The following is a 25,184-nucleotide window of genomic DNA, read 5'->3' as shown; positions in this document are numbered from 1 at the left end:
CCTGGTGTCAGAGGTTCCTGTGGTTCCTGTTCCAGTGGTGTTCCAGACCCACTCCTAGTCATCACACATTCAAAGGATGATGTATTTCAACCAATCTGAGCTCATCTATCCAACCCAGAACTCCAGCCCAACATGAGCAAAGTAGCCATAACTGCCAGGGGTCCCATTCTTCCTCTGTGCTTTGTAAGAGGAAAAAGGTGGAGGAAAATAGGCATCTGCTCTCTCCGCACTACCACCTCAGCTGCAGGATTAAGTCTTACCACTTCTCCTCAAGTGTGATATTTGATGCACTTCACCAAACTCAAAATGGAGAGGTAGGCTGCACAGCAGATACTGACACATCACTCGGAGTGGAAAGAAGAAGGAAGGAACAGTAAGAGTTTTTTGAATGGGAGTAATGGTGATGGTGATATGAAGACCAAGGTGTAAATGTCATCTGTGGGACATGAACAAAACGACATCATGCTGCTTCCTAGCAAGACCCCCAGTCAAGGAGGCAAAGGTTTATGGGAAAGTCTCATTTCCTAACATTTCAAACCACATGTGTAATGAAGATGCTGATGGTGAGCCAAATTAAAAGCAATTGGGAATAAGCAAGTATTCTGGAGATGCGAGAAGCCTCGGTCCTAACAACTTTGAGCTGCTGTTCCTATTACCTTCAATCAACCAGAGCAGTGAATCTTCACCCTAATTAGCTGAACAGGGAAGAGGGATCCTTGTTCCCTTACACTTTCGTTTTGAATTGCTTTTCACACTTCTCCATTTCTCTGTCTTTCCTGCATTTGTATAAATTACATACTTTTGCATGTGCAATGGAAATTAACAAGGGTTACACTGTGTCATTACTTACAATAGTTTTTGCATTTTCTGATCAAATTTACACTCAACAAATAATTTACTCTGCAGACTTTGACCTGGAGTTTCCAATAGTGTCAAACTCACTTGCCTCAGGCTGCATTTTGTCATTAATCCAATCAGAAATCTCAAGGCTTAGCTCAGTGTTCTGGAGCACAGTGTAACAAATCCTAAGATAACATTATGAATTGGGAGATGTAATTCCTTTATTAAATACAGTAGGATGGTTCAATGAACATTAGAATGATGATCTTCATCATCTTTTGAGCTTGGCATAGAATAAAGCCTGTGAAAGGTTAGAAATTTTTGCAGAGCTCTTTTTCATAGTTTGCTTAAAGAATCGTGGGATATCTGAAACCAGACAATGAAGGAAAATTCATCATGAAAGAAATAAGATCTTTAGAAACTGGTAAAAGAAAACATAGAAGAACCTTTCACTCCCAAGAAAGGAAATAAGATCTGCATGGAGAGCCATGAAATAAGAGAGACAAAAGATGGTTCCTTCTGGCCAGTCCATCAATAAGAACTTTTCAGAAACAATAAAGTGACACTAATTTTTTTAAAAAAAAACAAACTACATAACCGCAAAGTATTATCTTCTCATACAGTCTTTTAAAATTAACTTTCTTCTCAAAATGCCTGTGGTTCCCAGAGGAGTGACTTTTTCTCATTTATATTTATTTTACCTTACTACAGACATGAACTTACAGTTGTGTAGCTACGATTCAGAATCAGATGTGGTATAGTCTCAGTAAGCAAGTTTATTTGTAAATGCCCTATGAGGAAAATAAAAATTATTTTTAGAAAGAATGGCCTTATTTTTCCCTTTCACAGAGGTGTAATCACACTGTTTTCACAACAGTGACTTCTGATTTAGTAAATTCCACTGGTAGCCATGAGATGGAAATTTTCCAGACATTGTGAAAAGTGATTTTCTTTGAAAACAAAAAGAGCTTATGTTCTCAAGAGAAAATATTTTAAAACCTTGATTGGAAATAAAGGCTTCAAAACTCCTAGTAATTATGTGCAAAATATTCATTAATGAAAAGCCTAAATCTAAGCACAAATTTTTGCTTCTATATGCAATTCATGTGCAATATGTATATGCTGTGGGAATGCTGCCAATGTGTTATGAGCTATCTTTCTGCATTGCACTATCTAGGCACAACTCAGGATGGCTTGTGGTTACTGAACTTTTTGTTTATTAACACAGACTTGCATTCTTTAAAATTTTCCTATCCTCGGCAAAAATTATATGACCAATGTGCTGCTTCTGAACACTTCTGAACACCACTGCTTATACCTTCAGTCTGGAGTTATTAAACAAATTAAGACTCAGCAGCTGTGTCCTGCTGATTCAGCTCACTTGGTGTATACAGGTCCCTTTTAAGTATTCAGAAATCCAGGAGTGTCTGAAATTTTTATATATTCCCTCATAGCAGTATACAGCACTCTAAAACCAGGAACTTGGGCCTCGCCATTATGCTAGATGCTCTTGGTGAGGCAGAGGGACTACAAAACAGGGTCAAATTCTCTGATTTACTTTATTTTGAATGGCTAAAACAGTCAGAAATTCAGAAATTGTTACTGAAACCCAAACACACACCCAAAACCAGAATGGTTGTGTCAGTGAGTAATACATCTGAGAAAATAAAACATTTCCATGCAATAACATACTTGTTTAGCAGACTGCACGACAGTATTTGATTCTTACATAGAAGAGACAGATTGACTGGCATTTTCCCTGGATGTCTGTTAAGCGAGATACCCCTATATCTTTCTCTGAGAAAAACAGAGAACAACAACCCAGGGAAAGTTTGACAGAAATAGAGGAAACATTCCCTCTTCACCCGGACGATATATTCGGAACTGGCTACACTTTCCAGGGACCCAAATACAGCCTGATACATGGAACTACAGAGAAACATATTGGTTACTTTTATTCTTCTCAATGGGATTTATGGGGATGACACAGGCTGTCCTTAAGAGAATCAATTCTCTGTAAGAGACACCAGTCAGTAATTACAGAAAAGACATTTCAGAGTTACTTCCACACATTTAATTCCTTTCACATAAATGCAGTCCTAGAAGGAAATCTAAAATGCAAATGTAAAAGATGGGCTGTCTAAAGACTATGAAGAACTGAAGGAAAAAAAAAACCACTAATATTTTGAACACATAATAAAATCCGGTCTACCTTCTCAGGGTTGTAGATGCTATAAATTCAACATATACCAGAAACAATTGCTAAAGAGGGAAGAGGAGAAAAAAGAACTTCAGAGGAAAGATCCAAATAGTAGACAAACAATTCTAGTTCTGGCACTTCCTAGCCTTTTCATGCTTGATTTTACAACCCAGAAAATGTTTGTTTGTTTGTTTGTTTGCTTGTTTAAGGAGCTTTGTGTATAATTTATGAAAGCAGAAATTCCATTACGTGGCATCCTGCAACATTCTCCAGCCCATCAGCAAGGAAGAGACCTTGAGATCCACCAGTAATATGTATCAGCTCTGTGGGTAGACATGCACTAACAAGACAGTCACTTTATGAGTGGGTTCACAAATACTTGCTAACAGCAGGGGATTGGCAAGGTTTGAGAATCTTGGTTCCAGCTGGATGTCCTTAAAACAGGACTTCTTTGGCCTTCCTCTGGCCAGCTGCCATTCCTATCCATGGTGTTATAATGTAGTCTGACCTTCCCTGGTTACCAGGCTGCTTGCCACCTCTTGACATTCTCATTTAGCACCAACTGCTCATCATCTTGGGAAATCAGAAGCAGACCTGTTAAAGGAAATTTGGGGAGAATCTGCCATTGACTGTAGACCAGGACGTGAGTGCTCATGTGTCTGAAGAAGTCTGAGCATTGACTTGTTAGAAGTGGCAGATGCGAGGGGACGGAAAAGGCTCAGTGAAGACAGAGTCTGGATGTTTTAGCTGCTGAGTAGAACCATGTCACTTCTCAGCATGCACATATTGACAGATTTCAATCCCTCAACTCGTAACTCAGCTCATTTAGATGTATTATCGTAAGAACATCACAAAACACAACAACTCTTGACAAACAGATTTCCCTGACAAGCTTCAAATCCCTTTTTTAAATTAAAGAGAACACTAAAGCATTTCAAAGAAAACACCAAGAATTTCTTTGATAGGAGGAAATGAAACAGTTTTCCATGAAACATGAACTAGCTTCCCAGTATTTTTTACACAAAAGAATGAAAAGAATACCTTTTACTGAACCCTCCTCAGCACTCGGTTTCAAGGATGACATTGGTGGGGTAGTTAGTTGTGGCTCATTCATTAGTCATGTGGACTCATTCCCATAGCATCACACACCCAGCACAAGCAGCTCTGTGTCCTGATCCCCCCAGTCCTACGCCTCCCCATTCACCAGAAGAGCACGTTGGGCTGGGAGTAGCAGGAATGGGGGTCTGTCAGACAGGAAGGAGTAAGAAACGGCTCAGCCAGATGCCTACCTGCTGGGGATGCCTCTCTGCCAGAAGGATTTTTAGCCATATACACTTAGGACAGACAGTAGTTTTAAACATTTTGTAATGGGACAGTATCATGAATTTTATCTACAGAAATAATTAAATAATAATAAATATTAACACAGCTATGAAGTAATTCTCTTACATGCAAGTCATATGTATTAGACTCTCAGGTAGCCACAAAGTCATATTACTCTCTCCTTTATTCTAGATTTTCCCATATTTTTAATTCCTCAAATTCCTCATCATTCTAATAAAAACCTGCACAGAACTTGGTTTCAGAGACTATATTCATAACCAATGCCTAAGTTAAGTTTGTACATATAACTCTGCAAGATTGGGTTAAAAAATGATAATGGTTTCTTGCGAGTATAAACCAACTGCACTGTAAAACTGTGCACATAGCATTGCAAACGTAACTTACCAAAGGAAATGATCAGTTGCTCTTGGTGTGGTAACTAATTGTTATGTGTTTCATTTGTGTTTTTTTTTTTTCCTTTTCTTTCAGAACAACCATTTTTCTGACTTTCTGGACAAACAAACTGGTTATACAACAATGAATATGTTGGCAACCCCAATTATGCAGGGTAAAGACGTGCTTGCTGTTGTGATGGCACTCAACAAATTAAATGCCACTGAGTTCTCAAAAGAGGATGAAGAGGTAATAACCTCAAATGTCACACAACAGTACAGTTGTTAGTTCAAGTAGTTCGAGTGAATCTACCTCTTGATTTGATACTTTTGTCTTAGTTTTGCTCTTTGTCATTTTTAGGTCTTCAAAAAATACCTCAATTTTATATCTTTGGTCCTAAGAAAACATCATATGACATATCTCTACAATATTGAATCCCGAAGAAGTCAGGTATAGAAGAATTTGTTAATGATAATACTTCGTTTTTATGTGATTATTTGTGTGATTATTTGTGTTATTATTCCCACTATTTTATACTCTTGCAAGCTTACTGAAGTAAGGATAGCATCTATTTAATTTTTTAGTTTTATAATAGTAATGCACCTTATCATTTTATTCTGGAATGCTTAGGATTCATATGTTTATGTTTTCTTACTGTTGTGAACATTTACCCTCTTTCTCTTTTGTTGTAAATAGATGCTTTTGTGGTCTGCCAACAAAGTATTTGAAGAGCTAACAGATATAGAACGGCAGTTTCACAAAGCACTGTATACTATACGAATGTATTTGAATTGTGAAAGATACTCTGTTGGTTTGCTGGACATGACTAAAGAGAAGGTAACAATCATTTTGCTTACTTGCTAGAAATGTGCTACTCCTAACTTTAAGTTATAAAATCCATCCTTCTAATTCATTTGTTCTGTATAGTTCTAGTGCATGTCTCTCCAAGACACAAAGCTACCATGCTTTCTAACCCTTTGGGATAATTTGAATAAAATTTAACCACGTTACAAAAATTACATGCAAAATATAAGCATGGCAAAGGATACAACCACGATAAACATAAAGGCTAATTCTGAAATAATTTTTCATATTAATAATTCCATGTGAGAAAGGCTAGAAGAGAGAAGTGCAGGTCTGATTATTGCTTTATAAATACCAGCCTTCTAAAACAACAATTAAGCTGTACAACCATCCAGAGATAAGCTTCATATTAGCCTGCAATTTACTGGCAAACATTTCTTGCCTGGAATATATTTAACAATGTTTTCTTAACATTGTCTGAAATGTGACCATAGTACAGCTATGGAGAAGGAAAAATAAAATTGCTACCCACAGATGTCATGTTATCTATGAACACGGAACTGATTTTTTTTCCCTTTTGCTAAACCCTGTGTATCATTTTCTCAGGAGTTCTATGATGAATGGCCAATCCGGCTGGGGGAGGCAGAGCCTTACAAAGGCCCCAAGACACCCGATGGACGAGTGAGGATATAGATTTTTCTTTTTATGATTCTTAATTTTGACATTGAAGTTGTACAGGTCACCTAAATGTTTTTCTCTTTTTATTTAGGAAGTCAACTTTTATAAGATTATTGACTATATTTTACATGGAAAAGAAGAAATCAAAGTCATTCCGTGAGTATTCATTGGCAGCCTGTGAATGTGTGGTAATTAGATATATTGCTGGGATAGAATAATAACATGTCGGTATTGTAGAAATCATTTAATTTCATTCCCTCTCTAAAGGTCACCTCCAGCAGATCACTGGTGTCTTGTCAGTGGATTGCCAACATATGTTGCTGAAAATGGATTTGTAAGTTCATAGCAAAAGTAAAACCTAAAAGTTTTAGTTCATGCAGTTCTTCTGATTGAACAAAAAAACCCCCAAACGTCCCCATGACCAAAAATCTCTACAAAAATACTGTGCTGCTTCTAGTGTCATTGGTTCCCAGTGACATAATGTGAATCAGTAGTCTGGATGGAGACAAGCCCTCAGCACAAATGGCCAAAATATCAGGAAAATTTCCCTCTGGTTGTGGTGACATTGGACAAATAATGTCTGATGTCACTTTCCAGGTGTGCTAACTAAGTCTCACAACAAAATGTCAAAGTAAGAAAATCATTATATACACAGTTTTAAAATTTTCTTTTTTTCTTATCTCTTCTTGCGTAGACAATATACGTAATTCAAAGTTGTGATGTTTGACAGTTATTAGTAATCCTATGGCATTTTTAATAGCAGTAAGGACAGAGCCCTTAGTACTCAGTTATTTCTATCTATAAACCCCTGTGCCATTTTAAACTGGAAGTGATTTTCTTAACCATTATGCTTATGCACTGTAAGACATCATACATGAGGGACTTTGCTACAAGCACTCCAGAATGATGTCTGTTAAAATAACCACATCTAATTTAATAGGAACAGTTTTAATTTCTGTAGCTACTTAGGGTGCTCACTGTTGTTAGCTTAGAAAATAAATACTCCTTTTTAAAATATCAGGCCAAGTCTTGGTGCACATTGTATTCAATTTAAACAATGTCTCCTTTTCTTTATGCTGCAGATTTGTAACATGATGAATGCACCAGCAGATGAATATTTCACATTTCAGGTAATTCCAGTAATGTTAATAGTTATAGATACTGTAGAAAAATATGCTAATGCTTTCCACCAATTAGTTATACAGTCGATTACATAGATAATTTCTCCTTTGTTTGTGATGCACAGGTCTTAGTGTTACATTGTCTATATCAATAACTGTATTACTACTTTCAAAGAAATATACATTTCCTGTTCTTTGGCTTTCCTACAGAAAGGACCAGTGGATGAGACTGGATGGGTTATCAAAAATGTCTTGTCATTGCCTATTGTCAACAAAAAAGAAGAAATTGTGGGAGTTGCAACATTTTACAATAGGAAAGATGGAAAACCTTTTGACGAGTATGATGAACAGATCATTGAAGTAAGCTTAATAGGATTAGTGGCTTTAAGGAGCCATATGATGTTAATAAAAATATTATTGTAAAAAGTTATTTTAAAATGTCTAAAAATCTTCAAATAGGCTATATTAACATCTAGCCAAATGTCTATCTTCTTCACTTAAGAAGTGAAGATTCTTAAGAATCAGAAATTTTATTTCCCTTTATAAACCTGAAAATTTATGAGAGATCATTTACATTCCAATAATGAACAAACGTCAGATATAATTTTATTTTTAATAATTTGACTTTTTAGTGATGGTCAGCATCTCCTAATTAGCAGTGGGTAAGCACGTATGGCGTGCTGCTTGCCAATGGATGTCGTGCCTGTGATCATGGGAGTTCCCAGAGCATTCATGATCACATGCAATTGGGCAAGATAAGATGCTACACAGTGTATCTAAGTCCACTCAGCTAACTTAAGCTTCATAAGCCTCAAAGTCCTGTATACAAAATGGGAATATGGGCCCTTAATTACTAGATTGAGACAAACACGTGATTAAAAGCTGTGAGGTGCTAATAGAACCTGTTGATGGAAGGTAAAGGCCTCTAACAAGTAGAGTTACTCATCGCTTTTCAAAGGGCACTACCAGAAACTGGAGTTTAAGAAAAGTTCAAGTTGTTGGTTTAATTTTATTGTCACAGTGTCATCTCCACTTTGCTTGGCTTTGTTCCAGACTCTCACACAGTTCCTGGGGTGGTCTGTTTTAAATACTGACACTTATGACAAAATGAACAAGCTTGAAAACAGGAAAGACATTGCTCAGGAAATGCTTATGTACCAGACAAAGGCTACCCCTTCTGAAGTTGAATCTATACTGGTAAGTTTCTGTCCACAGTCACAAAATTAAAGTAGGAAATTTGCTACATAAAACCTGAATTTCTTACTCATTTTCATTTTTAGAAATACAAGGAGAAATTAAATGTAAATGATCTAGAAGAATGTGATCAAAAGGATCTTATCAGGATTTTGGTAAGTCACTAAACTGAAAATTCTGGTAGCGTGTTTATATCAGATAGTAATGCATCCTCTTTATAGAAGAAGTTGCATATAGCCAAATCCTGATTAATACAATTGATTTTAGCTATCAGTTCCACAACCTAGATGGACTTGGTTTAATAATACATCTTCAACCTCTTCGGTTCTTCTACGTGCAGACCCCACTGTTACCTAAAGGGAAACATTGTGTCCCAAATGTATGTCAACAGACTTGGATAGTCAGAGTTATATAGAAATATTTATATGAATTAACATTTAAAGAGTTTAACTTCTTTAAATATCCATGGGGATGGTTCTATACCTATAACTGAATTTATTTGATTTTGAAAATAAAGGAAGGGACATTGATGTAAGGTCACTTTCATTCTTAGTAAGAGAACACATGTAGGAGTGTCCAGTGGAACTAACCTACTTTCAAATTAATTTTCCTGCATTTCCTTAGGCAGAGATGTCCAAAGACAGTGATCAGTGACTTCACAGTGATGAAACAGATTTGACCTAATCAGTTAAAAGTCTGCTACTACTAAAACCAAAATGCGTCACTTTCTTTTCCAGACTGTGCAGTCCTCTGGCTGCCTTAGTATTTCAATCTAGAAAGGGAGTGCCTTTTTGGAGGAAAACTCCTGTTTGTGCTCACTTAGTGCACTTCATTTTTTCTGGTGGAGCAATCCTGGAGCACATGCACTGCCTTACTTTATCTGAAACAAAACTCAGAGATGTGTTCCAGGAAAACACTTGAATGATTAATTCCCACTGTTAATGGATCAAAGCAGAGCTAGGCTGAAGAAAAAAGGTCAAATATACACAAATCTGTTGACTTCCAGTACCAACCACTCCACATATTTCCTCCTATTACACCACATTTGCTAATGTAGACATAGCCAGAGGGAAAAGATCTCATTAAACTATTTTTAATTATGTACATGTGCATGCTGGAATGCAATGGTGTTAAGGTTTTACTGGCTCCTATAAAACAGATGCTCACACAGCTTACAAGTGGTGAAACAAAAAAACATCAACAGACCGTGTGTAGCTTCACATACCTTTTAAAGTAAATTTAATTTAGCTGCATGAAGAATTGCAAAAATTAATAGATAAACATTATAGAATCTTTCTACTGGTAGAGCAACAAGTGATTATTATGGTACAGGCTCCAAATGTAAAAACGTAATACTGGTATGAGTTTTTAGATCTCCAAAAAGCAATTAAAATGAGTTCTCTCAACATTGTGGAGTCACAAATTCAAAGGTCTAATATCTTTTGCGCTGCCAAGGCTACATGCAAATGCTTTATCCTATTATAAGACCTGGAATCCCAGATAGCTAATGGGATAAAGCAGGTGTTTCTAGCTCTAATGATTCACAAAGTAATGGGTTTTTAAACACCACTGCTCCAGATTTCCTTGTCCTTGACCTCAGATTGGAGTAGATGTAAAGGAAAATCCCAGGGAGAAGGAAATATCTTTGCATGGATGTTCAGCCTTATTTGTTGAAATATATGCATACATTCAGTCCTCTTTTTTCCTTATCTGTAAAATGGAGATCATTTATAGACTACTATGGAGCAAGGGAATCATTGTGATCATATAATCTATTTTTTGTGTAGCATCAGACTTCCCTGAATTAATTCTTGTTTGGATTGGGGCGCATCCTTTAAAATATAATACCGCTCTCCCTAGGCTTTGGGATATGTAGATGAAAAGTGTCATAGAACAGTTCACTAATATCACCATTACCAGTTAGGCTATTCAATGTGGCATCCAGACAGTTTCTAATGAAATTGAGTACATGGGCAAAAGATTATGCACTTATACAGTCCACTACTTCTGGAATGATCCCTCATTTTCATCAGTGGTCAGGATTGTTCAGAATAGAAAGGCAATGACTAGGACAGAATCACCAACTACAGCACTAGAAGGTAAATGACTCTAAGGGATTTGAAGTAAGCCATAATAACCATGAATACTACATGCTTTGTACATTTAAGCATTGTAACAATTTTTACTTTATACGTACCCTGAGATCATTCAAGACCCAAGCAGTCAAGAATCTACTGCAAGCAGACAAACAAGAACACAAATAAGATTTGTGAATTTTTACATCTGATCTTGTAGGATTTTCAGTCCACTTTCCAAGTGCCAAATCAACCTTACAGGTTTATCTATTAAGTATATATAGGCTATCACAGACAAAAAGAGACTGTCACAGGAGACAAGGTAAGACATACTAATTTTGAGAGTTGGTCGTGGAGTAGAAACAAACCACCAGCACTCCAGAGGTTAAAAAATGTACAGGAATCTTTGCTTGCCTATAGTCTCTCCAAGAGAAGACAAGCTATGGGTAGGTAGTCATGCAAGCAAGCCTTCTGTTATTAAAAAAAATTTTGTTGTTATACTTTATTCTATCGTAAAAGTAAAAAATGTTTTGTTCTAGACAGGCTGATTTTGATCACCATATTCATCACTATTCATAAGATCCAAAAGGGAAAACCAACACTTAACAAGAATAATTTTGGTTGTGAAAAAGATGAACTGCAGCCTTGAGACCAGGATAAAAGTGGGAGAATCACAGGATTTTATACGAGGAAGGAGAAATTCCAAGGCCTGAAATTTCTGAACTAAGGAAATCTTGAGATGGTCACAACTGATTGTGTTGGAATTCAGAGTAGGGAAAAACTCCGTCTGGCCAAGACTTTTACTTATCCTCTTTGAGAAGAAAGCCAGCAGTATCACGATTGTGTTTCATAACTTAATACACATTAGTTTGTACTGAAACCTGAGGCCTTTGAAGAGATAGTAATCATACCATCCTTAGGCAATGTTTCTACTGAAGTCAGAAAAGAAAATAAAAAAGTTTTTCCAATTTTGTTCTTGTCAGAAAAACCCTTGTGTTTTTGAATTTTCCTAACAGAAAGAAGAATTACCTGATCCAAAAGATTTAGAACTGTATGAATTCCGCTTCAGTGACTTTCCCGTTACAGAGCATGGCCTGATAACTTGTGGAATACGACTGTTCTTTGAGATAAATGTTGTTGAAAAGTTCAAAGTCCCAGCTGAGGTCTGATTTATTTTGACTTTTTAATATTTATTTAAGATAGAAGAAAAACAGCTGACTGTAGGTACTTTAATATAGAAGTAGGCAATACTAAAATACTAATGGTATGCATAACAATCTTCTGTTCTTAAACATTTGCGTATTTGTCATAAAGTCACTGAAATTGTGTGAGCTATGGAAGGAATTAAATCAACATGCATTTACATACGAACAATTCCCTGTTTCCATGTTTAATTCAATGAAAAACAATTATTTTAATAGAACTTGCATATTATTACAGTAATTCCATAGTATATTACCGTGATTTCTTAGTATATTCCAGTAAATTTACAGGAATTCCATCATTTTGTTTCAATTAACAGCACACACTTTTGTTCATAATAGGTCCTGACAAGATGGATGTACACCGTCAGGAAGGGTTATCGAGATATCACTTACCATAACTGGCGACACGGATTCAATGTGGGACAAACAATGTTTACTCTGCTGATGGTAATGTTGATAATATTAACCTTACATTCATCATTTAGTTTTCCTTTCAATTCCATCTGGAAAATTCAGGAAGGTACACACTCAGAATTGTCTGTTTTCTTTTGCAGACAGGCAAAATAAAGAAATACTACACTGATCTAGAAGCCTTTGCCATGGTTGCTGCTGCTTTCTGCCATGACATTGATCACAGAGGGACCAATAACTTGTATCAGATGAAGTAAGTACAAATGCTCAAATATATGGGTATGTAGTATTTTTAGTGGCAAATTAAAAAAACATGTCAAAACTTGCAAAAATATAAGGTATATATTCCCTATTCATCTGGCATGAATGAACATTTATCCTACAGAAGATTTCTGCCTCAGACCATTTGTCATGACAGCTGCAACACAAAGACAAAATGCAAAAGCAGAATCTTGGAAGGATCTCCCGGAGCTGCAATTAATTCTTAAGAGAGACTAAGCTCTTGCAATGCTTGGATTGTAGTAGAGCCTAATGGACATGAGGCCACAAAGAAATGAGAAAAGTAAATTGAAATCCCTAGCTGGATTCCTTTTTTTCAAGACAAGGCACAAGCACTTTTCTGGAGCGGGATTCAGGATGTGGCATAGACAAGGGCCAGTTTAGAGACAGGATTTAAGATGCATTCTTTTTCTCTGTTTTCTACTGTCCAATTTGACTAGCTCAGTTGTTTCCCCCCCACTCAGTTTACTGATTGATGTAGGTCCTTTCCTAAGGTATAATCTTCTCATGTTATACAGGATTCTAAGCTAAAGAGCTAGTGTTCTGCCACTGGGTCCACAGGCCAGTAAGTTACACATCATGAAGTTAAGCTTTGCAATTCATGCGATTCATGAATTTTGTTCTGAGAAAATATTCTAAAGGATTTCTTTGTGATTTTTCCCTTGTTTGTTATGAAACAATATTAATTACTAGATGCTTGTTATAAAACAATATTAATTCATTTTGTTTTAAACTTACCTTTTTATTACATTACATATCATGGTGAGACTTGCTCTTCTCCTTGAAGAGTGAACCATTTAGTCTTTTACGTGATCTGTTAGGGCTTTTTTCTGTGTGCTAGCCAGAGAACACACGTTTCGCAGAATGTCATGTGTACCAGAAGATTATAAATATAATTTTCTGAGTACAGTTTCCCACCAACTGTATCTCCAGAATGATTCATCCTCCTCCTCTGACCCTGGATACACTCCTCCCAGGAGAGGCGTTTCAACCTGCATGCTGGAGCAGTGATGCGAGGGGATTTTCTGATTATTCTCAGGGATTCTCCAGGTGACGTAGAAGAGAGAGAATGACAGATGCCGATTCGTATTCGGCGGATTGCCTCTCATCCAAATAAGTTTAAGGGAGGTTTTAAATCTTCCTAATGTGGTCTTCCCTAGCTGGAAGCCCTCTACGTGAGGTCATACACAGTAAAGCTATTTATAAAAGTTATCAGGCTTTACCGCGACAGTCCTAATCACAAGTCAGAAAATACAGGTAGCATGTAGCAATCCACCCTGGGTTATCTGAGGAACGGAGTTATTAGCCAAGGGAATAAATGAGGAAAATACACTTCCAAACATGCAGAACCACCTGGAGCCTACGTAGATAGGACACTTCTCCCTTTCCCCCACTACCATAGTCTGATGCAGAATTTCCTCTGCTTGAAGCTTAGCCCAACGTCAGAGAAATGCTTTGAGCTCTGTGATAAGATGATTGAACACACCTGAGCTGTCAGGACTTGCGCAGTCCATAAAAGGATGATTTTGGGGGAGGGGAGGAGCCCAAGGGCATTAGAGGAATTAAACTCCATTATACTGTTACTTTAGATTTAACTTACTTACAATAAGTTAGAATCACAGAGGATGTGGCCCACAGTCATTACAGAGAGACAAGAGTTCAAAAGCCATGCCACACAGTAAATACGAAAAGATGCATAAAGGCTATTTTTAAGGTACACAGAAGGTGCGTAGATTAAACAAACAGGAAAACTGAATGTGCAAGACAAAACAGAGGCACGTTTTAAAACCTACAGTTTTTGAGTTTTGAGGCATCTAACCACGCCTTTGACTTTAGTGGGCACTGAACACCCAGTGCTCTCCAATTTCCATCATTACTCAGTCACAAGAGTGAAGGCAAGCAAGTATTTTTTTTTGCTCTGCATCATACCAATGGGTAAGATATAAACTATTGAACATGCAGATCAGAAGCATTTTAATCCTAAAAATCTGAATCCTGAATCAAAAATATTGCCTCCAAAATATTATAAAGAATGGCTTCTTTTTCAACAGGTCAGCTGCTCCACTGGCAAAACTTCACGGCTCTTCCATTTTAGAAAGGCATCACCTAGAGTACAGTAAAACCCTACTGCAAGATGAGGTACGTCTGCATGAACCTTCTGCTCACACTGATCAACACAAAAGATCCAATTAAGTTATGATACTCCAAATTTCACCATGTCTCATTCATTCCTCTAGGTCCAGATTAAGAAATTATGCCAAAATTCAGAAGTTTAAGCCAAATTCTTATGCATCGTCCACTTTTAGAGAAACATCAGTAATTCCACCAGAAATAGACTCACTCAAGATAGAAAAGCTTTTCCTCTGGACCTCACTCGCACTCCTCAGGTTTCTTCCACTTCCACAAAACAGCTGATGCTGAAACCAAAGCAGAAAATACAATACATACATACAAAATGTTGTAATTAAACTGCTGCCCTGGTTCAGGAGGTCTGAGTTCAGCTGCTGGCTCTGGCAGTTGAGGAGCAAAGGGATGGAGCTGTTTGTGGCAGGAGCTGTTTATGGAGGGCCCCTTTACCCCTAGGCCAGACTCCCCACACCCCTTAACCTTGCTGAAACAGAGAAGGCGGTATCATGAGGCTCTGCTGCAGCTCCCACTACTGATCTTCCCTGAATTAGGCAGACGCCCTCAGCTGCCCTTCCCCAGCAGCCGCGGAGGTGTGGCTCCCTACTGCAGTCTCCTCAGGCTCAACAAAATGGCGGCAGCGCAGCCCGCCAGGGCCCTCTGCCCTGCGGAGGCCTGCTCCTCTGGAGGGGATCCACCATCCTTCCCTCAGCGGTGCCTGGCTCTGTCCTGGCTACAAGGGAAGAGACTATTTACAACCCTTTACTACATATTTTGCAGGGAAATAAGAGATTTAACAGGCAAGGTTTGAACACATGTGCCCCTTCTATCCCACTTGTTTGCAGCAGTGTGGCAGGCAACCACTTCCACCCCCATTTTTCATTTTCTAATCCCTGTGGTGCTGCTATTTCCTGACCTCGTGAGGCCACAGAATAAATCCTCACGCTAACCAGTAGCACAATGATCATAAAAACCCGGAAGATGTACGATTTAAAAAAAAACAGAAACCACCTTTACCTTTATTGATGGCAATGTACTTTTTCAAGTGTAAGAGGCTGGGGACTAACCCCTGCTCTTTGCTGGACCAGTTGTCAGGATCTCTGGAGGCTCTCAACAGCAGCATCACTGCACCCCGTGCTCTCACAGGTATTGTCCCCTCAGTTAAAGAAGGAAGGACATTTAGAAAAACGCTGAGTGTGATGCCCTTATTCCCTTTGCCTGAGAAAAGGCCATTGCACTTCGTACAGTAGGTCCCTAACAGCACTGCAGGCAACTGTGCTGACCCAGGTTAACAGGAGGAGGTGGTGTCTACTGTGAAGCTTTAAAAAGCGTAGGAAAATTAGGTTTATGGAATGTGAACTGTAACAAAAGTATTAAGAACTGCCATTTCTTTACTAAGTATGTGGAAGACAGGTGGTTTTCTTTGGTTTTAATTTATATATGGCAATAGCAGGACTTGCAACTGTTTGAGTCACTGTGGATTTAGTTATTTGTGAAGCCTCTCGGGGCACCATCTTAGATCCACCTACCATTCACACAGTTATTTAGCCATTTATTACACAGGAATAAGGGCCATCTTTACCAATTGAATCATTTTTCATTTGTAGCATTATTTTAATTTAGGGACTGTGGTTGGCCAATTTTGTTATACTATTCTGAGACAACCTGTATAGTACAAACCAAAGACAGTGTTATAAAAAGAATTGAATTCGTAAACTTTCCATCTTGCAGAGTTTAAACATCTTCCAGAACCTAAATAAGCGGCAGTTTGAAACTGTTCTACACTTATTTGAAGTTGCAATAATAGCAACTGACTTGGCTTTGTATTTCAAGTAAGTACTAAACTCTGTATAACTTCCTACTGAAAAAAATGTCAATCCTATACAATTTATAACTGTAGTTTTTATTTGTTTATACGCAGAGTACAGAGATGTTTATATGCAGAGTACAGAGCTATATTTAAAATTGTTATTAAGTCTAATTTTGTAAAAAAAAGACATTCTTAGATTCATTATAAGTTTTCAAATTAGAGAACACATAAATGTATATAATACTTAGAACACATTTAGTAGGTCATTCAAATATGCTTTTAGTTACAGCAAACACTGTATTTCAGAAGCGTGGCTTCTGTAGCCTAATCATAAGGTTGTGTGCATGTGTGATATTCAGCATACATACTACAATTACTCATACTAAACAGGAGCATGCGCTCTACAACTACCTGAAAGGAGGTTGTATTGGTCTCTTCTCCCAAGTAACAAGCGATAGGACAAAAGGAAATGGCCTCAAGTTGTGCCAAGGGAGGTTTAGATTGGACATTAGGAAAAATTTCTTTACTGAGAAAGTGATTAAACATTGGAACAGGCTGCCCAGGGAAGTGGTTGAGTCACCATCCCTGGAAGTATTTAAGAGACGTGTAGATGAGGCGCTTAGGGACATGGTTTAGTGGGCGTGGTGGTATTGGGTTGACGGTTGGACTCCATGATCTTAGAGGTCTTTTCCAACCTTAATGAATCTATAATTCTATGATTCTATGACACAGAAATTAAGATGCTGGTTTAAAAACAAAACTGCAGACATTAACTGATCCCAGTGCTAAATATGCCAAAGATTCCAAATACCAAATCATCCCATCCTGTTCCTAAGTTACTGACTTAATATGCTTTTATAATGGATATTTTCCTTAAAGATATATGGAGCCTTTTGTTTTGGTCCAAATGTCTTATGACTGGGACAATTTAAAGCCAGGACACAGGAAACAATTCAGTAAGTTGTTCAACAACAGTTATTAAACTTTAGTGAACAGTAATTCCATTATTTCATTCAGTCTAAATGCAAATTAGAAGATTTATTAAGCAATAGCAAGACACGTTTATGTTTTTCAAAATTCTTGTCCGTCAGGTCTTAGTGCCACTTTCTTTGGACTTTTGAGGGGAGGGAGTGGAAGAACATTTCTTAGTATTTGCTTCACTTTTCCCAATTCATTACATTACAGGAAGTAACAAGTATGTAATACTAAAGAAATAAGAAGTCACCCCAAACAGTTTAATATGAAGAGTTAGGAAATTGGTTATTCGTTTCTTTCTGACATAATGCTTTACATGTCAGTGGTATATAGCAAAATCTAAATGTGCTAGGTTACCTGAAAAGTTTGAGTTCAACAGGAAGAAGGTGTCACTTTGATACTACTATGACTAGGATACTACTTTGGAAAAGCATAAATATCAGAAATATGGTTTTCTATTTCATTTGTAATGCAGGAACTAAATATGGTTTATTGGTATGTTTTAACAGGAAAAGAACTATGTTTCAAAAGATTGTGGATGCAATTGAAAAAATGGAAACAGAAGAGGAGGCAATTAAATATATATCTATTGACCCAACCAAAAAAGAAGTCATCATGTAGGTGGTTAATAATTTACTCTTCATTCAATCAGTTATCTAGGACCAGATTTTAAAAGAATTTGGGCACCTAAACATGTAAATTAAGATTGGTGTTATTGTCCAATGAAGAACATAACCATGATTTTAAATTAGAAATAGATGTCTACAATCTTCTCAAAATGTACAAAACGTGCATCCATCTGCATCTAAATTCCTTAAAAAATCGAGACTTTTTTTCCTTCTATCATCATCCTAACTATACTCCTGTTTTGTTTTGTGTTTTCAAAGGGCTATGATGATGACTGGATGTGACCTGTCTGCTATAACCAAGCCTTGGGAAGTGCAAAGTAAGGTAGGTACTTTTCAAACAGACAATGCTGCATTTGCTATCTGTTTTACTGCCTATTTGGTGCATAATCATTTAAGCAAAAATTACTTATTATCATTTTATAGATATTTAAGTATACGCACCCAACTGTATTTCCAGAAAAAAACCTCTATTTTTCTGTCACTGTACGGTTCTAAGATGCCTCTCCCCAACCACTCTACAATTGTTCCATCCTTCTCTACTTGTCCTTCAGCTAAAACTGGCATCCCTGATTCTGTCAGCTGTTCTAGCTACCCTTATATATCACTCTGTTATTTTTGTGCTATCCAACTTTTGCTATTTTTCAGGTATTTTTAAGGTACAGATTTAACAACAGTATGATTTGAATTAATTGTGTCTATTCTGTAGCTCTTGGTGCTATTTCAAACATGCTAAAAATAAAATCTGTAATACAGTGTGACACTGCATTGTACATAAGTACTTCAAGGACTTCAGTACTTATTGACCATCACACTGAAGCTCGTCACTTAGCCTTACAGGAATAGGTTTTAACAATGCATAATCAAAATACAACTGCAAGATACTTGTGGAGCCTTCTAAGTAATACACATTACAGGTACTAGAAGATTTGGTTATGTTGCTAATATTTCTTGTTCCTGTTGACAACGATCTATTATTTACTCAGTATGCACCAGAATATTGGTAAAGATAATTTGCTGGAAAAAGTCTTAAGTACACCAGAGTGTGTCTGTAATTTTTGAAAGAAGTGCTTGACTATCTCGACAGGGATTAAAGAGTGGAATTCTATTGTGTTTGACCAAAACTCCCTATTTCTGGAGAACTTTTTAAACTACTCAGAGATAATGAATCTAGCAAGAAATACATCCTCTCTTTGGGAAAGGGAAGTTGGTAATAATATTGAAGTAGTAAACAGTAGTATGCCAATTCTTGGTTAATCAACATTTTCACATTTTCTAGAAAGCCTTGTTCTTTTATTTATTTATTTAATTTTACTGCTTTCTGCTGACACTTCCACTGAATTGTGATTATTCAGGTTGCCCTCATGGTTGCAAATGAATTCTGGGAGCAAGGTGACCTGGAACGAACTGTGCTACAGCAACAACCAATTGTAAGTACTAAATAATTTAACGGTGTTAAGCAATATTAGCTGTTATTAAAACATTGAATAGATAAAGGTCCATGATGCTTACTAGATCATTATACCAAAAAGCATGATATCTACATAACCTAAATTACCGCTACTCTGTTCTAGCCAATGATGGACAGAAACAAAGGAGATGAACTACCTAAGCTCCAAGTTGGTTTCATAGATTTCGTGTGTACGTTTGTGTACAAGGTAAGAATAATTTTTTTTGTTTTCCTGCTGCAGCAGTTCTGATGGCACAATTAGTGACAAACTGTTGCAGTTAAAAAATTCTAGACAGCAGCAGGAGTCCTGGTCACGCGGTAAACAACCATCTTGAATGCCACAATTTTTCAATATTTTGTTACATAGAAGAATTGCTCCCACAAAGCAAATTCAAGAGATGTGAAGCAAATTCATAAAAAGTGAAGATCCCAGTGAAACTTGAGGGTGCTGAGGTTTTGTTACTACCTTGAAAGAAAGGGTTAGAAAGCCCAGTCTGATTCTTCACAGTCCCATTTAATGTAAGTAGGGAACATGTGGATGGTTCCAGAAAGCAGTTAATGGCACAGCAAAGGGAATAGGAAACTTGCAATATTCTGGAAATACAGATATTCTGTATCTTCTGTAAGGTACTGAAATGTCTGTCTTATTAATTCCTTATTACTTATTACTGTCCCTGTCTAGCTTTTAATATTATCCCAAAATGTCATACAGAAAAGTGACGTAATATTTTAACATTTTCAGATACATTCCATGCTTGGAATATATTATAGGATACTAGACTTTTTTATTAGATCTTGATACTGATAATCATACGATAAAATAACATGTATCATAGTTATAATTGTATTACATGAATCAGACTATCAAATGTGGGATTAGGGAAGATATTAAATGTGCAGTATATAATTCAGATATTTTCTGACTATGTGCATAATACGGCATTATTATCCCAACACAGTATTTCCAATAATATGCCACCACTGCATGGCCAAGAACATGCTTTCAAATGTGCACTAGCAGGTACTCACACTATTTCTTTTAATTTTTTTTTCTCTTCTACAGAAAACCCACTACCAGAGATGGAACAAGTGCTTGATAAAAATGTGAAATAAAATAAAATTAATTAATCTAGCATACATACTGAATTAAATTTAACAGAAAAATGAAAGCTCATGTTTTCTCTGAAAAGCAGCAGTATTTCCACAAATTCAGACTTTATAAATCATCAGTGTTTACAAATTTCTAATTTACTAATTTAAATTGTTTGTATAGGAATTCTCGAGGTTTCACAAGGAAATTACACCTATGTTTGATGGTCTTCAAAACAACAGGGTTGAATGGAAAACACGAGCTGATGAATATGAAGAGAAGATGAAAGTTATTGAGGAACAAAAGAAAAAGGAAGAAGAAGCAGCTGCCAAAAAAGGTTAAGTAACTTCTAAGGTTTTCATTTATACATATTTGTAAGGCAGTCAACATATTCTCTCTCTCTCAAATTCACACATGCAATGCACTTGTGCAATATTCTATTAAACTTTATACTGATGGTATGCGAGTTCTGAATTAGCCAAATTAGCTTTATCTTTACGTGGAAGAGGAGTAACCTTTAAAGATTACACAAATCCAGTACACTGACCTCATTTTCTAAACTGCAGAATTATAGAAAATATGACCATCACAAAAGTGAAAGGAACGTAAAATTTCTTGTCTTAAAACCTAAAACTGAATGTAATTAAACACTTACTTATCTGTGAATGCTGCAATCACTTGAAATACTAGAGATGTATCAAAATTCTGTGTGGCATCAGCCCCAAATGTATTCAGGTGCTTTGTTTAAGTTGAAAATGAAAAGCATAAGGAAAAGAGATGGGAATGGATAGTGTGAATTTGGAACATAAAAAAGCAGTGCAAAGCCCCACTTCTCTTCCAAGTTTAAGATAAAGCTTTTGGTTCTAGTTCCCTACCACGAGTTTCTTGGCTGAAATACACTCTCTCGTATTACAAATTTAACACTAATCTTCCTAAGACAGCCCAAGTCCTAAAACTGAAAGTATGGTTCTGCATATGATAACCTAGAAGAGAATCTGATTTTATAGAAACTGAGAACCTATCACTCAAGTGAAATGAGTCAGTTATTTTTATTCTGTATTGCATGTGGAACAGCAGGTCAACAGCTCTGCCAATCAGCTGAGATGACTGAAAAGGTTCAGAGATTAAAACAAAAATGCATGTGATTACTACAGAATGATTTATTGTCAGCCAGTTTGAAGAAGAAAAGTTAGTTTACTGTAAGTGTGTGTTTCACATCTTTAAAACATAAAACAGTACTGAATAATTTATTTGTTAATCAGTGTCTGTGGGAAATAGGTGAGTATTCACATTTCACACAGAAGAGAGGCTACTCAAGGCCACCCATAAAGTTACTGTCAGAGTGTGAAGTGGAACTAGAGAGTTATTGGCTCCTAAAATAAATGATACTAGGCTAAAATTAAAAACAACATTGTTGCAAAGTGGTTAAAAAAGTACTGTAAGTTACATGATTTACTCAAAGAAGATTTTTGAAAAAGAAGTTTAACAAAATGAGTCAAATATTATTGTAATAAAATTACAAGAAATATTTTGGCCTGCTCACACTGTGATACCACTTACACACACTTTCACAGAAATTATACTCACCCCATTGTCTCCCAAATTTATTTTTAAAGACACTTTTTTGCAATTAATCATATCACCTTATTTATTTAAGATTAATTTATTGCTGAGAATTAGCTGGTTGTGAGTATGAACAAAGTACTCTCTCCTTACACTGGAATGCAAACATCTGAACTTCACAGAAATACCAGTAAAACAAAGCAACCTGGGACCTACACACAAATCTCCTTATGCCTTTGCGTTCTTGGCAAAGAGTATAGTTACTGAAGTCTGATCCTATGTCCTTAAGCATAAGGTTTTTAAATAAAAATTAAATCACACATTTAGGAAGACTCAGGTATTTCTACTCCCTTTTGAAGTTAGGACCCTCTTATGTCATTGGTATTTTGGAATCACTTAGTCACTGACTTAAGGAAAGAAGTATTTTCCCACAAGGAACCTTACACAGGCAAGCATAGACAGACTGATTTGCAGTAGCTAAGGATCTGACCTTTGCATATCATAATTGGTATCACAAAATGTAAGTGAATTATTTTGCATCTTTTTAAATGTGCACTGGAATAAGGCTATCCATGCACATTTGTGACGAACAGATCTGACACTGTCAAATCAAGGCCATGTAAATATATGGGTTTGTTAAGTCAGTTCATACAAACAATAATTTGATACATGTTGATCCACGGTGGTTTCTCTAGATCACACTGACCTGCTATTCTTAGCCATTCAGTAGACAGAAAACAAAATAAACATATTTGCTGAACCACTACAGTGGAAAGTTCAGAACAGAAACTAAACCAGAATACAGTATTAAACTAAGAAAATAAAATACATAGTGAGTAACATAATGTTGATTATATCCAAAAATTACAGAGGGTAGGACACTGATTATGTGACATGTTTCAATGCAGGTGGAAAGGGTCGAAAATGACCTAGTAGCATGGTGATCCACAGCTTTCAAATGTAAGTTTTAATTCTAATACTGGTTTCTTACCTTAAATGAACCTGGAAACGCAATTTATTACATTGAAAGAATCTTAACTATGACAAATTAACATCTGTGGAATCATTTGAGAGACAGTAACAGAATCAGTAGCTATAGATAACAAACACAAAAAGTGTCTCTCTCTCTTAATTGGTAATTACAAAGGGATTCATGCAGGGTTGGATAAAGGCTTATACAATTAGGTAAAATTAAAGTTTTTGTATGATCTGCTTCAAAAATAGATTCACAGATTATATTGATCCAAGAGTTTATTTCTTTTGCATGGCTTGCATACCTCAGTTTTGTATGTGTGGGACAGAGTTATATATATTTAACTACTGAAACTTTCCAGTAAGAGTGGTTCAGTGTGTGTTTGGTCCTTTGAGAAAATGTTGGTATGAACTGCTACACTATATACACACATATATATATATATATAGCATGTGTTATTGTTTCTTACTCCATTTTCCCAGATAAGTACTGAAAGCACATTCAATATTCAGAAGGTCAAACACACATAAAATGCATATCACAAAAGCAACACCTTTTTAACAAGAAATTAGAGCAGCTAAAATTTACAGAAAATACTCACTTTACTTTTCTTCTCTCTTTTTTAGCTGAAAATGCAGCTGGAGGTGGTGGCGGCAGTGGAGAGGACGGAAAATCCAAAACATGTGTAATCTTGTAGTTCTTTGTCTCAGACACTGCTTCTGCTACAGAAAAGACATCTAGAAAGTACTTCAATGAGCCTCAGTGGATTTCTGCTTCGCATAGAATAGTATAAAACAATCTCTTAACAATCCTCTTAAACACTTGCCATTTGTTGGAAATAATTTTTAATGGAGTAAACAAACAGTTACAACTAAAACCTGGAAAATTAAATGAAAAAGTAATGGTGCAAAATGAGTTAACTGTGTGCTCTAGATATTTTTTCATGTCACTCAATTTATATGCAGTATTTTTATTAAAATATGTAACTTCTGCACACTATCCAGAAAAAAATATAAATAATTTTGACAGATCTTATATAAAATTACTGAATGAAATCTAATATGTACAATTCAAACAGAAAACTGCGATTTTCGTAACTTGTATATTTAGATTTTTATATTATGTGTATTTCCTTAATCTGGAATTGTCCTTTTCCTTCATTCTCAATACTATATAAAGTTCTAGAGTAAACATCTTCTCCACTTCAGGAATGAATGCTCAACACAATTCCCTGGCTCATATCTATTAAAAGCAGGTCCACGGTACACAGTGTTTTTTCAAAACTACCAAGGGAAATCTGTAAATTGTAGCCATAGCTCAGAGAAACCACTCTTTTGCTTATGTCCAAATGGCTCTGCCCACAGTTCCTAAACTGACCACCTTTTATGGTAAAAATCTAAAAAGGCAGACTGTAAACATCATACTTCGCATACAAGTAGGAGTTTACTAAGATACTTATATCAGTTTATCTACAGCAGGATCTACATTCAAAGGCATTTTAAAAGGCTCACGTACTCCCAATGCACCTTTTTAAAAATGCAGTAATTGAAAGTATTTGAAAACCAATGAACTGGCACAAATTTAATCTTGGGAGGGAGAGGACAACAGAAGTACAGCACATCAGAATTCACGTTACCTCCCTTTCTACAACCAAGACGACAGACTTCACACAAATTAACTCTCCATAAACAATGATCTCCCTACCAAAACCTTCTGTTCTTAAAGAATGACAGAGTCCACTCCATACCTTCTACTCAGGTCTCACGAAGCCGGCTCCTCCCGCAGATGAAGGAAGGAAAATGGCTAGTATATTATGCATGGATCTGAGTATTCACTGGAACCAGTTCCAAATCTAAGAGGAGATGGATGTCAAATGCAATTCCTGCAACAAAGTTTGACATGCAGCCTCAATCCTGCCACTTTTCTTCTCCCTTTAAAGAAAGCAGACCCATACTTTTTTTTTTTCTCTGAAGGGCCCTCAGCATCCTCAGAGAAAGGAGAATGATTGAATGACTTGCCATATTATATACCTTTCTAAGAACACTCTATG

At 36.5% G+C, this 25,184-nt stretch overlaps 1 protein-coding gene across 2 annotated transcripts in view; it reads left to right on the top strand.

The window, feature by feature from the left end:
- The window catches only part of PDE6C (phosphodiesterase 6C), a 29,586-nt gene extending 5,714 nt beyond the window's left edge, over nucleotides 1-23,872 (top strand). Inside the window, exons 2-22 of one of the 2 annotated variants that reach the window (XM_075154711.1) lie at nucleotides 4,853-5,005; nucleotides 5,117-5,206; nucleotides 5,453-5,593; nucleotides 6,167-6,241; nucleotides 6,330-6,394; nucleotides 6,506-6,572; nucleotides 7,321-7,368; nucleotides 7,570-7,719; nucleotides 8,413-8,556; nucleotides 8,640-8,708; nucleotides 11,645-11,791; nucleotides 12,173-12,280; nucleotides 12,388-12,497; nucleotides 14,575-14,662; nucleotides 16,379-16,479; nucleotides 17,942-18,049; nucleotides 18,320-18,383; nucleotides 19,414-19,488; nucleotides 19,633-19,716; nucleotides 20,782-20,935; nucleotides 23,773-23,872. In XM_075154711.1, coding sequence (XP_075010812.1) covers nucleotides 4,853-5,005; nucleotides 5,117-5,206; nucleotides 5,453-5,593; nucleotides 6,167-6,241; nucleotides 6,330-6,394; nucleotides 6,506-6,572; nucleotides 7,321-7,368; nucleotides 7,570-7,719; nucleotides 8,413-8,556; nucleotides 8,640-8,708; nucleotides 11,645-11,791; nucleotides 12,173-12,280; nucleotides 12,388-12,497; nucleotides 14,575-14,662; nucleotides 16,379-16,479; nucleotides 17,942-18,049; nucleotides 18,320-18,383; nucleotides 19,414-19,488; nucleotides 19,633-19,716; nucleotides 20,782-20,935; nucleotides 23,773-23,831 — 2,100 coding nt within the window. In that variant the 3' untranslated portion in view covers nucleotides 23,832-23,872. Of the gene's footprint in view, nucleotides 1-4,852; nucleotides 5,006-5,116; nucleotides 5,207-5,452; nucleotides 5,594-6,166; nucleotides 6,242-6,329; nucleotides 6,395-6,505; nucleotides 6,573-7,320; nucleotides 7,369-7,569; nucleotides 7,720-8,412; nucleotides 8,557-8,639; nucleotides 8,709-11,644; nucleotides 11,792-12,172; nucleotides 12,281-12,387; nucleotides 12,498-14,574; nucleotides 14,663-16,378; nucleotides 16,480-17,941; nucleotides 18,050-18,319; nucleotides 18,384-19,413; nucleotides 19,489-19,632; nucleotides 19,717-20,781; nucleotides 20,936-23,760 lie in introns of both variants that reach the window. The other variant, XM_075154710.1, reaches the window with a different exon arrangement.
- The last annotated feature ends 1,312 nt before the right edge of the window (nucleotides 23,873-25,184 follow it).

The sequence above is a fragment of the Calonectris borealis genome, chromosome 7 (assembly GCF_964195595.1).
Source record: "Calonectris borealis chromosome 7, bCalBor7.hap1.2, whole genome shotgun sequence".
NCBI lineage: Eukaryota > Metazoa > Chordata > Aves > Procellariiformes > Procellariidae > Calonectris > Calonectris borealis.
This window is presented reverse-complemented; position numbering and strand designations above follow the sequence as displayed.